The 15,430-nt window shown below is 43.2% G+C and overlaps 1 protein-coding gene across 5 annotated transcripts in view; it reads right to left on the reverse strand.

Annotated features, from left to right (window-relative positions):
• ATP9A (ATPase phospholipid transporting 9A (putative)) overlaps nt 1-15,430 on the reverse strand; it is a 121,999-nt gene that overhangs the window by 52,103 nt on the left and 54,466 nt on the right. For 4 of the 5 annotated variants that reach the window (XM_036901953.2, XM_057503091.1, XM_057503093.1 and 1 more), the window contains exons 11-14: nt 14,233-14,393; nt 12,226-12,368; nt 11,143-11,255; nt 1,088-1,300 (exon numbers count right to left, since the gene is read on the reverse strand). In XM_036901953.2, the coding sequence (XP_036757848.2) occupies nt 1,088-1,300; nt 11,143-11,255; nt 12,226-12,368; nt 14,233-14,393 (630 nt within the window). The remainder of the gene's footprint in view (nt 1-1,087; nt 1,301-11,142; nt 11,256-12,225; nt 12,369-14,232; nt 14,394-15,430) is intronic. The other variant, XM_057503090.1, reaches the window with a different exon arrangement.

Below are 15,430 nucleotides of genomic sequence, written 5' to 3' on the forward strand. Positions count from 1 at the left end.
GCCATCAGGGAATGCCAATCAAACAAATGAGATTCCACTTTATACTCATTAGGATGACTAGAATCAAAGGGACTAACAATGACAAGTGTTAGCAAAGATGTGGCGAAACTGGAGTCCTTATACATTCCTGGTGGGAATGTAAAATGATGCAGTCACTTTAAAAAACAGTCCGGCAATTCTAAAAAAGCTAAACATAGAGTTGACATATGACCCAGCATTGTACTTGTATATATACACCAAACGAAACAGAAACATAGCCACCCAAAATCTTGTACACAAACGTTCATAGCAGCATTATCCATCATGGCAAAAAAAAAAAAAGAAAAAGAAAAAGAAACAAATTTCCATCAACTGATGAATGGATAAACAAAATGTAGCATTATCCATAAATGAGATATTATCCATCCATAAGAAGATATAAACGATTGATTCTTGCTACTACAGGGATAAATCTTGAAAACACATGCTAACTCGAAGAAGCCAGACACAAAAGGTCACATATTGTGTATTTCCATTTGTATGAAATGTCCAGAATAGGCAATTCTATAGAGACAGAAAGTTGATTAGTGGTTGCCCAGGGCAGAGGCGGGGGGCACTGGGTGGGGGTGAGGGTTTGTAGAGGAGCCTAGGGGAATGTAGGCATGGAGTGCCTCCTTTGGGATGATAAAAATGTTCTAAAATCGATTATGGCAATGGTTGCATAACTAAAAAATATACTGAAAAACACAGAACTGTATGTGTTAAATGGATGATTGTATGGTATGTGGACTGCATCTTATTAAAGCTCCTATTTTTTTTATAAAGGGATGCAGCTTAAATAGGACTTTGTGCCCCCTACGTGCCAGGCATCCCAACTACAAACAGGACGTCTTGCTCCTTCCTAATTCAGGATACCGCTCAAGTCCAGGACTATTTCTTCTCAGGGAGGATCAGGTCCTGCACTCGACTCAAAACGTGTTTCCCCGGTGGCGTGGCGCCCTCCTGGCTCTGGCGACCCCAACAGGGGGCTCCATCAGGGAAGCCCACCTCTACCGTGTGGAGAGTGGGAAGGACGCGTCTGTGTGCCTCACCCCCGCCCGGGCTTTACCTCATCCGGGCTGGACGCCTGGTACACACGGCAGGAGTCTTCGTAGTGCTTCTCGGCCTCAGCCTGGTCGGTCACGCCGTTGGACTCGTACACGGGAGTCACGTTGTGGCAGAGCGCAATGGCCTTCACCGCTTCATGCACACGGCTGCTCATGGTCCGCCGGACTTTGGTGGTGAGCGTGGGGCCCTTCTGAGCAGGGGGGTCCTGGGACTGCTGTGGGAAGGAAAGATTGAAGATGACCAGACACATGGAAGGTTCTCGAAAGTATGAAAAAACTGCCACATGGAGTTGCTGCTCAGGTGTGTATATAGTGATACGGCAATTAGTGGCTTACAGGTTTCAGGGATCCAATCATTTACCTTAGCCAAAAATACATGCAAAATAAAGAGGAAAAATTACAATTTAGTGAATGTGGAGGCTTTATCTGAGACCATGTGCATCTATCTTTCTTTGGGTGATTTCAGAGCCTTTGACAGAGAGAGGGTCCCACGACTGCAGGTGATGCAGGCGTTTGAGTCCAGGGCTTCTCAACCTTAGCACTACTGACTCTTGAAGCAGAGAATTCTCTTTGTGAGGCCCTCCTGCGCTCAGTGTTCAGTAAAACACAGATGCCCTCCTGTGGTCCACAGAGCCCACCTCACGAGCCCCTGCCCACCTCTGCAGCCTCCCTTCATGCCACGCTGGCCTTCCTATTCTTTGAAAACTGTCCAGATCCTTCCTGCCTCAGGGCCTTTGTATTGGCTGTGCCCTCTGCCTAAAACATGACCTCCCAGATCTTGCCAGGCTGGCTCACTCCATCTCATCACTCAGGCAGGTCTCAATTCCAATGCTATCTCTTCAAAGGCCTTCCCTGAGTCCCCAGTTCCTGCTGCCCCAGCTGCCCTCTCCCCTGGAAGTCATGCTTCTGCTTTGGCATCACCCTATTAGTGTCTTCACTGTCTAAAACTGGGCTGTTTACCTGGTGATTCTCCCGTGAGGCCATGAGGACAGACAGTGGTCTGTGTGTCACTCATCACTGCATTCCTAGTACCCAGGAGTGCCTGGCAGACAACAGATACTTGCAGGACAAATGAACAAATTAATACTTCTATTAATCAATGAATGGTGGGGAGTCCTCACTGGACATGAATTTTTTTTTCCCCATTTCCAAGGAGAAATAAATATCAAATTGATCAACATCAATTCCTTGTTTTAAATCACAGTTTTGGACGAAAAGACCTCCTACAGTAGCCCTGGGAAGCTAGAGATGTTTCTGGACTTACCTGATACTACGTTCCATTAAGAACATATTTTATCCAACAGAAGAGAAGCAATCTGACCCAGCAGAATGAATCGTGTTTTATACCCATGAACACATGGTCGCCCAAAATAGAGAACAGATGGGCTCCAAGAAACAATAAAAGGACTTTCATTTAATTTTTTAATACTATTTTTAGCAGCGGCATTAGACTCCTCAGGTAATTAGACAATTACTAAATTATTCTGGTCGCACAGGCACACACACTGCTCCAGCTTCCTGCTCCGTTAACCTCTGGTGTCAAGAGGACACAAGTTTCACTTCCAGGCCAAAGGGCACTGCATGGTAACAATAATTAGAGTAATGAATCAGAACTACACTTTAAATGAATCATTATTTGCCAAGTGCTTTTCATTATAGAGAATTTAAATCTAAAATTATAACAAGCACTGAAGATCTGCAGAAAGGTTCTCTCTGCTGGAAAGACTAAATCAAGAACGTTTTCTCTAAGTTCTGTAATTTACGTTCTAGCCACAGATGCGTCTTCGTTTTTGCCCACATTCCTCAGCACCTGGACCAAATTATTATCTAACATTAGAGGCAATAACAAGACCTCTGACAAAGTAATTGCCTTGGCTGGCAAGTTTTAGTACCAGTGGGTTTGAATGAAAGGCCAAGTTAAGGGCAACCTTCACAAACCTTTGGATTTTATAATCCATCTGATTCCATGTCTACAGAAGTCAAGTACTACTAGCATTTCAAATGTTGGGATAACACAGAGCTTTGGGGTTTTGTATTCCAGGTGAAACCAGCCCAGAGCAGGGCAAAAATAGACACACAGCCCAGATTTCTGCAAAGACCTTGCTTTCCCATCAGGGAACCACTGGACCACAGAGGAGAATGAAGATGATTAGTCCCAACCAGCACCACAAGCAACTGGTTTAGTGTCTCCATGTTCATTTATTTCTCTCTTAAATTAATACTTATCCCCCTTTCCTACTAAGATGTTTAGTAGGGAGAAGGGATCATAACCATCGATTCTGAAATTCTCTTTCAATTTTCAAATAAAAGGCTCATACACAGCAAAGGGTAATCCACATATATCATTAAGGCACTGGTCATTACGAGGGGCTCGGCTTATATGAGAAGTAGGCCCCGTCTCCAAACATCCTCACATTCCCCATATGGAAGAGTTTCACATTGTACAGTGTTTATCTCTAGCCTCCTGCACATAGGCCCTTTAACCCACACACATTTCTTCTTATTTAAAAAATACCAGGGGAAAATAAAAACAGATGTGGTATCCACAGAGGCAGGTTACAACTTTTTGCCCTGGGGGAGAAAAACATTGGTCCTCCTATGAAGGGAGGGCAAAATAGTTCCACATGAGGTCAGAGCTAGGCGAGGAATCAAGACCTCTGGGAACAAAGGCCCCCACCTGGGCCCTTGGGTGAGTATCCTGCCTCATGTAATAATACGTCAGCGTCATTCTGTACATCCCAGCCAACTAAGGAGACACAGGCACTCAATGGAAAAACATGCCTCCATTTCTCATTAATGATCCACGGCAGGGGCATTTCCCAATAACTCCAGTCTGTAATACAAAAATTAAATGTTGAGTCACCCATGAATATCAATTTTCTTTCTAAATGCAGTATTAATGGGTTTTATGGATGAGTTGCAACTGTTAAAATACACTATTAAAGAGGAGGAATTCCTGTTTTGATAGCCCCAATTTGCTCCCTAAATAAAGCTCAAAGCTGGTAACTCATTAACCTCAACAGGCTCATGGATGGTTCCAAATGACTCAACTGAGTTACAGGCTGATTAGTAACTGAATAAACACAACACCTACGATTTAATAAAAGACCTCTTCCAGCATAACCGAGGCAACAAATCTCAATTCACGGAGAAGGGATTCTCAGCGGGGGCGATCTGTCCCAACTCGTCAGTGTCTGGAGATATTCTGGGTTATCACAATGCAGGGGGAAGGGTGTGCTGCAGGCACCTAGATGGTAGAGAGCAAGGATGCTGCTGAACCCCGTACGACTCACAGGACAGCCCTCACGACAAAGACTGACCCAGCCCAATGTGTCACCGTGCCGATGCGGAGAACCGGCTGTGCACAGCCATGACACTGTAACAGCGGGTCAGGTGGCTCAGGCTGACCTGTGCTCGTGCAGAGCTGGAGCTGGTCCATCTGAGATTCTAGTATTGTGCTCATCATGGATTTTTGCATTAATTTTGAGTTTTCGAAAGGTTGCATTACAATATGATTCATCTTGATCACTACATTTTTTGGCATCTCATTAAATTTTGTTCGTAGGCATGCACCTGATTCTCCTTACCCTCGTCCTGGCCCTGTTATAAAACCACTAAAAATGATTGTGATCGCTAACATGAGTGAAAAAAAGGAAGCTGGATAGTGTTATTCTTTTTTTTTTTGGTATTATTAATGTACAATTACATGAGCAACATTATGATTACTCGACTCCCATTATCAAGTCCCCACCACATACCCCCTTTCCAATCATGGATAGTGTTATTCTAACAGTGGTTCATAAACAGAAATAACCAATAAACACTTTAAGGACTATATATACTTGGGGGGCGCCCCATACAACAAAAGAAAGCAGGAGGGCCCAGGCATGTAGGTATACTTTTAAACTTCATGCACAATTTTGATGCTCAACTCTAATTAAGAAGAATTATGAAAACACAATGCCTTCCTGTCAAAAAGAAAATAAATAAATAAACACACAAAGAAACAAAACACACATCTCTCCAGACACACAAAGGCAGAGAAATAGTTTGGCACTTCACACACCCAGGTGTTAACGCTGTTTATCTCTGAGAGAAGTAAGTGATTTTGGTGTCTTTGTACCTATCTCTATCATTTATTTTTTCTGCAAGAAAGAAATGTATCCAAAGAAATAGAGGCTTTTTCAAATGAGCAAAAAGCAAAGTAAACCTGTGCCCCAGAGGAAAACAAACAGATAAAAAATTCCTCCTCAAGAAAGCACAAACTTAACTTTATGTTACCTATGGATGCAGAAAATGAGAACACTATCTGGGACGCAGTAAATATTGACAATTGGAATGTGTCATGTGCATATCTGTCTTGTGCAGAAAGAGACCTCAAGCTCACACATTCAGCAACACACTCAATAAAAAGGAAAAGGAGCTGAGTAAATGCCAAGTCTAACAACAATCCCAAAAGAATATCAGAGACAAAATATTAAGTGAAAAATAACAGTTCACACACCAAAACGTGTTTTGAAAATTCCAAACTTATGAGAATAAAACAGCCTAGAAGAGACTCAGTAACTCCACTTCTAAGAATTTATCCAAAGAAAATAAAATCTCTAATTTGAAAGGATATATACATCCCTGTTTACTGCCACATTATTTATAAGAGCCAAGATATGGAAGCAGCCAAAGAGCCCATCAATAGATAAATGGATAAAGACCATGTGGCACATATACACAATGGAATGTTATTCAGCCACAGAAAAGAAATCCTGCCATTTGTGACAACATGGATGGACCTAGAAGGTATTATGCTAAATGAAATAAGCCAAGAAGAGAAAGACAAATACTGTATGATTTACTTTTATGTGGAAGCTAAAAACTAAACAAAAGGAACAGAACAGCAGTAGACTCATAGACCCTGAGAAGTGACTGGTGGTTACCAGGGAGATGGGTTGGGGTGGATGGGTGGGAAGGGTGAGGGGGATAAAGAAGCACAAAGTGTCACTCATATTATAAACTAGTCACAGGGATGGTAGTACAGTGTGGAGGATATAGTCATGATTCTGTAACATCTTCCTATGTTGACAGACAGTAACTGCACTAGTTGAGGTGGAAGATTAAATGTGTGTAACTGATCACTGTGTTGTATACTTGAAACCAATATAATATTGTGTCAACTATATTTCAATAAAAAATTAAACAAACAAACAGCCTAGAACATGCAGTCTTGGCCTTTTCTGGAGCAGGTCATCATGAGGCTATTTTCCAGACTCAATCATTTTTTTTTTTTAGGTGCATATAGTAACAAGAGTTAAAGATATGGACTAAAGGAAAACAGACCACTACGTATTCCAGGTAATGAAGACCAGTTGTCTCAAAATATTTTGATCATATAACAAATTTGGGAAAAAAATCTTTAACATACCCTTCATATATGTATATTTAACATTGTATAAACACTGCATTGTGCATTGTAAAAAAATGAATTCTAAAAAGATATGATGAAAATGAAAAACAGCATCTTTCACAAAACTATGGCTAGTATCTCAAAATAATAACATATACTCAGGGTAAGGGGTACTGAGAATTATAGATTTAAAATTGTGTTTCAAAATGTCCTGTTATTCAGTCATAAAGGTGAAGGAAGAGCTGATGTGTGCTACATCCTGGAAGAAACCTGCAGACATGAGGCTAAGGGAAATAAGCCAGGGGCAAGCACTGTATGATTCCATTTACCAGCACCCCTTGCTTTACTGCACTTTGCTTTATTGCACTTTGCAGATACTGTGTTTTTTACAAATTGAAGGTTTGTGGAACCCTGCTTAGAGCAAGTCTATCAACACCATTTTTCCAACAGCATCTGCTCACTTTGTGTCTCTGTGTCATATTTTGGCAGTTGTTGCAATATTTCAAACGTTTTCATTATTATTATATTTGTTACGGTGATCTGTGATCAGTCATTATAACTCACTGAAAGCTCAGATGATGGTATTTTTTAGCAATGAAGTCTTTTTAAATTAAGATACGTGCATTGTGTTTTAGACACAATGCTATTGCACATTTAATAGACTACTGTATACTGTAAACATAACTTTCATATGCCCCAGGAAACAAAAAGTTTCATCTGACTCGCTTTATTGCAATATTCACTGTATTGTGATACTCGCTTTATTACAATACTTGCTTTACTGCGTTGGCCTGGAAGTGACCCCACAATATCTCTGAGGCGCCTGTATATGAAATGCCCAGAATAGGCAAACGCATAGAGACAGAAAGCAGACTGGCAGCTGCCAGTGGCTGAGGGGATGAGGAATAGGGGTGGGAGTCTGGGAGATTCCAGATCTCTTTAGGAGCGATGAAAATGCCCAGAAACAAGACAATTAACTATGGCCGCACGATGTTAAGAATATAACTGAATTGTAACCTTTAAAGGGGTAAATTTTGAGGTTTGTGAATTATACTGCAGTATTGTGTTAAAGGCACCAAAAAATAAATGATCTAGAGGAAAATCATCACATCTCCATAGCCTGTCATGGTTTTATTTCATAATGTATCAGTGTGGATAAAATGAAAGTTCCTGTGGCCAGGATTCTCACCTGGCCCTGGTCGGCTAGCTCACTGCACACGTGTGGGCAATGCATTCCTATTGACTCTATATAAAGAGCTCTGTCCAGTGCTCTGTGAGACATGGTGGCACAGCTGCAGGAGAGCAGAGCAGAGGCTGGAGTGGTGGCAGCACGAGGACAGAGGCCCAGAGGACGGCTGTATGGGCAGAGGCCCAGAGGCAGAGACCAGCTTGCTGCCTGCAGACTTGCTCTGAGTGGACAGGATTCTAGTGATTGACCTGACACCGTGGAAATAAAGTTGGGTATAACCCTTTCACCCCAAGAACGTTCTACTGTCATTTTCTTTGGTCACATTGAATCCATAGCAAACTTGCCTGGGGCTGAAACCCATTGGCAAGACAACAGGTAATCTGCTTGTGGTTTATTTGGACTTATTTTAACAATTGGAGGTTCCCAGCAGAAATTTTTTAAAGCCACCTCTTTATGAAGTTAATTTAGTTAAATAACCCTAAAACCAGTCACCTGGACACTCATAAACTGTAATCTACATTTCAATGTTCTAAAAATAAACAACTGTACAATTCTTGACTCCTTCCACAGGACATTGCAAGGACCATACTTGACAAATGCTCATCTGATATAAGGAGTGAGGGTCCCTGGGTCACTCTCAATAGTATTAATATGACTTAAATATTGCTTTAATTTTGAACCTGAAAATGAAATGTGAATAGATGACCTAATTGTTTCTTCCCACATAGCCAAGAGTCATCCTGCCAACTCTGTTTTGGAGTTCACAGATGTAGACGCTGATGCTCTGAAAAATAAGGGCAAACCTGAGATTGATGGCAGCTGTTCTCAAACATGGCTGCACTTTGGAATCATCTGGTTCACTTGTTAAAACCATAACTAGTGATTCTGACCATCCCAAGTGACTGGACCCATGAGTTCCAAACACCATACTTTATGAAACACTGTTATAAAATCCTATTATTAACCTCTAAAGGTCAGGTGAATGGCTGTAATGGGTATGGAGGCATCTCTTTTGGGTGTTGGTGTATTCTAAGACTGGATTGTGGTGATGGTTCCACAACTCTATGAACTTACTAAAAATCATTGAACGAGAGCATAGAAGAATTTCATGAAAAGCACTCAATGTTTACTGCAGGATTTTTAGATATCACAAGAGAAGGATGCACATGCCTCACTGCGTTGGGTGTGCACTACGATTCTGAGCTCACACCAGCCTTGAGATGACCTAACCCCACACCACTTAGCTATCTCAAACCCAAGGCCAGGATAGGCAGATCAACTGAGAGCTTGCACTACGGAAGGGGTATGAGGCCGAGTTTATGATAAGAAATACCGTTTTCTGACTTTTAACACTTGACAAAGAGTAAAGTGTTACACCAAAAATGGACCATAAAAGCTAAACTAACTACACAAATATCGTGAGAAGGGATGGCTTCTGTAAATAGTACAAGCTCTTAAAAATACCACCCAAATGGCAAGGGGTGTGTCTCCAGCTGGGGGCACGCAGCTAGACTACGAAGCTGTCTAACAGAATCTGCAGCAGCCCAGTACCGCTGAGAAGGGCCGAGAGAGAGGGGAGCTCAGCCAGGTGCTGATAAGCATGACAATCCCCAGAGTGACCCCTTCAGGAGGAGCCCAGAAGGCACCAGGGTCGATGGCTCAGAGGGAAGAATCTATTCCAAGACACAGAAATGAGGCAGCTCACCCTGGCCTGAAGGCTGAACGCAGCGCTGTGAGGGGAGTGAGGGGAGGAGAGGGCAAACAGGGAGAGCAGGATGGTGGGAGGGGGCGACCCTGGGGGACTAAGCCGGACTTACTGAGACAAGCATCTCTGGAAGAGAAGCGGGTGTACAGGCTGAGGAACGTCCTTGAGGTACAGGCAGCCAGGCCAGGCATGCAGGTGTATTTCAGTCCAAAGCCACAGATGTGACGGGAGCCACTGGCACCCACAGGGCAATGGAAGATGGGGGGCATGGGGGCCACCTGGAGAGTGAGGTTCAGGGCCCAGCACAGAGCCCTGGAGACGCCAACACCAAATCACGACACAGAGGATGACAGGTCACAGAGGGAAGGAACGGGGCTGACTGTGGCTTTTCCTTCCTGCCCAACAAAGGCCTTGTATTCCTTAATAGTCCTGATGTACATCTTTGAAAAGGGTCCATGGAACCATGTGCAGATCGGCCACATGCCTACACAGGGAGCCTAGAAGAATTATAAGCATTTCATGGCTGGTCGTTGATGGTGATGTTACATGGATCAAATTAACTGCTCGCCATTTAAAACCCACCCACACGTCCACACTCTACCCACAGCTCTGCCTTTTCAGGGGATATCCTGGCAATCCAGCTGTGCCTGCCAGAGAATGTTCCAGAAAATCAAGTGTCAAATACAGCTGTGCCATGAAGTCTTCAGGGATTCCACCTTTAATCCTTATACAGAAACGCTTCCTTCACATTTTCGACTTGACTTTGGACTACAGAATTCTTACTTATGTTGACAAATTTAAGCAAAATGTGGCCTGTTTATTCTCTTGTCTTAAACAAGTGTCAGAACATGTAGCTGGTCTAATGCCTTCGGTCTCAGCCCTGAGAATCACCAAGAGATTTGTCTGTTGGTTTTGCGTCTCGTCTTACTTTTAACACATAGAATCCCAGGCTCTGCCTGTTCATAATGAATCAGAATCTCTACAGCATCAGAACCAAGTCAATGTCTTTTCTTTCATTTGTTCTCCTTTGTCTTTAAAACGTCACCAGGAATTCCAAGTAGCTGAGGTAGGGACCCACTGGTCTAACTTCTTAGGAGTGTGGGGACACACACCAGTTAATGTCTTTCTCTGAGAAATGACTGGCTTTCAAAAACTTTGCAGGAAAAAAATGTGGGAGCAGATAAGTTGTAGGTCCTTTCTGATCATTTAATTTCTCCCATGTGATTGCTGAGTTGAATATAGATAAGAAACTAAAGCTAATCAGTGATATCTTGATTATTTCACAAGTAGACCATTAATTACTGATGCTCTGGCTCATAACTAGGAAAAAACAGGTTCATAAACTTTAAGTATAACCAAGCCTATAGGTTCTCAAAGCTCTTTCTCAACATTGCGCAGTTACTAGGCAAATAATTTTCGGTTTTTCCAATATCCGTTAGCATTAACTGTGGGAACGAGGATGAGGGGGAAAATCTCAACTGCAATTTTCTTCAAAATGTAAAGGATTAGTGGCCACCCCTGGTTTGGAGGGGGAAATGGTTGTGGGAAATGGGAAGTGACTGCTAATGGGTGTGGGGTTTCCTTTAGGGATGATGAAGTAAAAATGGATTGTGGTGATGGTTACACAGTTCTGTGAATATACTGAAAAACCCTCCAAATTGTACACTTTAAACGGGTGAATCGTACAGTATTATGAATTACATCTCAAAATAGGTGTTAATAAATGCAAAGGAATTGTTTTGGGTATCAAAACAGAAGGCTTTACCTGGGTATAAATACTAAATATGTGGCTTTGTACTTCATCCATTGAGTCGAGGCCATAGGCCACGGTGCCTAGATGGAGCCGTTTGAAAACCATCTCATTCTGGGTAAGAGTTCCTGAAACACAAGACAAATGAGTATCTCTGCCCACTTCTGGAGTTTTTATTATTATTAACAGTAATGATAGCTGTTATTTGAGGATTTACTGTATGTCACCCACTGTTCCTGCTGGAGTAGACACCTACCTGTGCTATTTTGTCTGCCTGGGATCCACTTTCCTTTCTTTTAAAAATGGCATCCTAGGTTTCCATGGGGAAATTACCACCTGGGAATAGTCTAGAAGAGTGTCAGTCAGGGTACCTGACTCATTCCAAAGGGGGTGGCACATGACATACATGAGGCCAGATTCTGGCTTGAAGGAATCTGACTTGAGCCTACAGATACACGGCCAGATGATGAGCAGAGCCACCCAGTGACAGAGCCCTCGGAGACCGGCCCTGGGCTCCTGAGGCTGAATATCCGGAACTGCCCCGGCTCTTCTCCTTCCTGAAACCTAGTTTTTCTCTGATACGGTCAGCTGCCCAGATCTTCTACCCTGGGGTCACTAAGTGGTAGAGATGAAGCTGAAACCCAGGTCTCCTGATGCCCTGGTTATGCTCTTAACCACTCCGGTACAAAATTATGGAGCAGTATTTTGGGATGTGGTTACAAGGCTAAGACTTGAAGTTGGGCTGCCTGGGCTCAAATCCTGCTTCTGCCTCTGTGTGTTCTGACAAGTCAGTTAACCTCTCTGTGCCTCATTTCCTCATCTGTAAAATGGGAATAAAAATATCCTAACTCAGAAGCTTAAGTTGAGAATTACCTAAGTAACTACATATAAACACCCAGAATAGTGTTTTGCACATAATTAGTACCATATAAGGCTTTCTGCTATCGCCATCGTCATCACCACCACCAAATAATTAATATTCATCAAAGACGAGAAAATAAAACAGCAGCAGTTTACATCTCTAATTAATCTCCACAAAGGTAAGGCAAGCACCTTCTTTCACCTGGAATCCTGTGAAGGCCCCAGGAAACAGCTCACCTGTCTTGTCTGTGAGTAAGTAAGAAATCCTCCCCAGCTGCTCAGGAATCGTGCTGGAACGAACCACGGTCCCGGGGATTTTTGAATCCCTTCGGATCACCCAGCTGTACACGATCTTGCCCATGTCCAGGTTCACACGCAAACTAAGCAGAAAACCGGAGCCAAGAGGTTAACAGGATACGTGTAAATCTCCTTCATTTCTTTTTGTAAACAACGAGGACTCTAAATACACATCATTTGGGCCCTAACATCTGCAATCACTCCCTGGAGACGCAGACTGCTACGCTGAAGCCACAGACGCGACAAGAGTTGATTCCACTATCATCGCATGAAACAAATTGTTATTTTTGTGAAGCTACTCTGTTATGGACCCAGGTCACTGCTTTAGTCATACCTTTTTTTAATTACTGGTCCTCTAAGCCAGTGTCTTTTTGATACCATTCATTTGTTTAAACTGTGGTAAAATAAACATCAAATTTTATAAATGGTAAATTTTATGTTCAGTGTAGAGTGGCATTAAATATAGTCACATTGTTGCACAGCCATCACCATAACTCATCTGCAGAACTTCTTCATCTTCCCAAAGTGAAAACCTACACCCATTAGACAATAATTGCCCTGCTCCCCCAGCAACCCGTTGCTCCCACAAACAGCACTCCACTTTCTGCACCTATGAACCTGACTACTCCAGGGACCACGTACTGTGGAATCATACACGACTTGTCCTTTTATGTTGGCGTATTTCACTTAGCACAATGTTCCCAGGTTTCCTCCATGTGGTAGCCTGTGTCACGATTTCCTTCCTTTTTAAGGCTAATAACCCATGGTACATATTCTACTCATTTAAAAATACTCTATTGTGAAAAACAAGAGGAGATCTTCAGGTTTATTCATAATTCTATAAATGAATCAAATTGCTTACTATTTTACTGGCAACCCCTGGGCCACACGAGATTCCACTAACTTCTAATCATGTTGTAGAAAGAAATTTAAAGTCTACAGTTTCACTTAACATGACAACACAAACACTTCTAGCAACATATTTATTTATTTCTTCTTTGAAACCATTGCCCAAAGCACATTGGCTAGGGGTTCCGTCCCCATCCTGATCATGCTAAAATGATTGTACCAAAACCGCAGCCTCTGTCCTCAGGAAAAGATGAAGTCTAGCTGGGATGATATTAATATGCAAAAAAGCAAGAAAAAAATAAAAGACAATCTATCAAGTCTAAGTTGGAAATTATAAACACTCAGTGTGTTTCAGGAAAAAAGGTATGGCTTATTTTAATAAATATTTATACTGATAATTTATTGCAGGGAAGAAGTAGAAATAAGGATCCAACCATATGGGACTAAATAAACTATTAAAAGTAGAATATATACGAGAGCGTTTCTAATAAATGATGGGGTGTGAATGTATCTGATGTGAAAAGGTATTTGCAACACTGTGGAGCAGAATCTCCTTCTTCTAAAACAGAAAGCAGTCCGGGGAAAATGCATCCCAAAATATTAACAGCAATTATCACTTAGCTGTGACAGCAGAGGCGACTTTTATTTTACTCATTTGCTACTAAGAGACTCTTCATTTTTTTTTGTACCATGAGAGTCTATTACTTGCATAATTTCTTTAAACCATTCATTCCGCCTCCAAATGAGGTAGCAAACAATCCAGCCCGTGCCACCCAGCTTCCATTGCTAATCGATCTCAGCCTCACTTCCTTTTGAGCCCAGACTCAGGCTCGGAATCTTTCTCAGCAGAGCATTCCCAACAACCACCACGAACCCCGGGGAGCCAGCGGAGGAGGTGCACTCTCAGTGGCATCCCTGGTGTAGACTGGGCGAGGCCAGGAAGGTGCTCTGAACAGAGAGCAGTTCGAGAAAGGGTGCGTGTGGGTGACTGTCGTGGCTCTGCTCCTGACCCTGCCTGTTCTTGGTCATTGCTCCACAACGGGGCTGCTAGTGAAGAAAATAGCGTGGTGTCCGAACACACACTGGGTCTCCACCTACCTGATGGGGATGATGTTGGAGAACAAGAGGAGGAAGCGGATGATCTGCAGGTACCAACGGCCGGCGAAGTGCTGAAGGGCAACCATGACCAGCGACACCACCACCAAAGCGCCAAAGAGGATCTTCGTGAGGCAGTTTACTTCCAGGTCAAACAGGCCGATCTGGGGGGGGCAACGCATGGAAGGGGGCTTGCAAAGAGCTGGTGCAACCCACACTCCCCCTGGAGAAGCGACCTTTGCCCCATGAACACCCCCAGAGGGGAGACACCCTGGGACCCATCCGTCCCCGTTTCTCTGGCTGGGAACACTGTTCCATGGGCGAGAGCACAGCAGATGTCCAAAGGACTGCAAGGATCTCTGATTTCAGTTTTTTTTAATGACTTGAGAAGATTTAGACTTGGAAATACCTGAGCAGTCTGCTGCCACATTTGGGGGTGCTGTGCGCTGCATGACCTCCACCACCCACACAGTGGCTGTAAAATGATTTGGTCCCACTGTCTTAGCATTGCACCACACACTCACAGTACTGCCTGCAAGCTCAGGGCACACACCACTGGTGGCACCTGATGTTTAAGTGCCGCACTAACAAGCACTATTATTTTAATAGTGACAAATCTATTTTAATATATATACCAAACAGGAAACCAGCACATCAAACCCATACTTCCCAGCAACATGGCCTAGGGTGCGGCTAGAAGATCGAGTAGATGACATGATGGTTGCGATGGTGTTTGGGTTGTGGGGGGGACAAAAATGACTGACTCAGGCAGCCCCGCATTTCTTCAGAGTATTGGCAAAGGAAATCATTCTACAATATTCTGACTTCTGAACACTGGAGGAGGGGTGGGGCTGGAAGGGAGGGTTATGGTGTGAAGGGGGCCTGGAGGCAGACCACAGACCTGACCCTGTGCGCCATGACACAGCCTGTCCTTCAGGAGGCTGGAGCCGGGTCTCCCCTTGCTCTCCCAGCAGCTTGGGCCAAGTAGGGTGCTTCTCACGGCTATTTCTTGTCCATAAGATGAGGCACTTGTGCTCAGAGGCTGGCATGAAGGATGTAGCAAACAGCAAGTGCTCAATAGTTGTTTTCACTTAAAAGCTTTTAAAATCGTATGTATTCACATACATGTGAATACACACTTACGTATTGTGTGTCTATGTATGTGTGTGTAGGAAAAGACAGTAGCCTGTATACTATACGT

This window comes from Manis pentadactyla, chromosome 5, assembly GCF_030020395.1.
Source record: "Manis pentadactyla isolate mManPen7 chromosome 5, mManPen7.hap1, whole genome shotgun sequence".
Lineage (NCBI taxonomy): Eukaryota > Metazoa > Chordata > Mammalia > Pholidota > Manidae > Manis > Manis pentadactyla.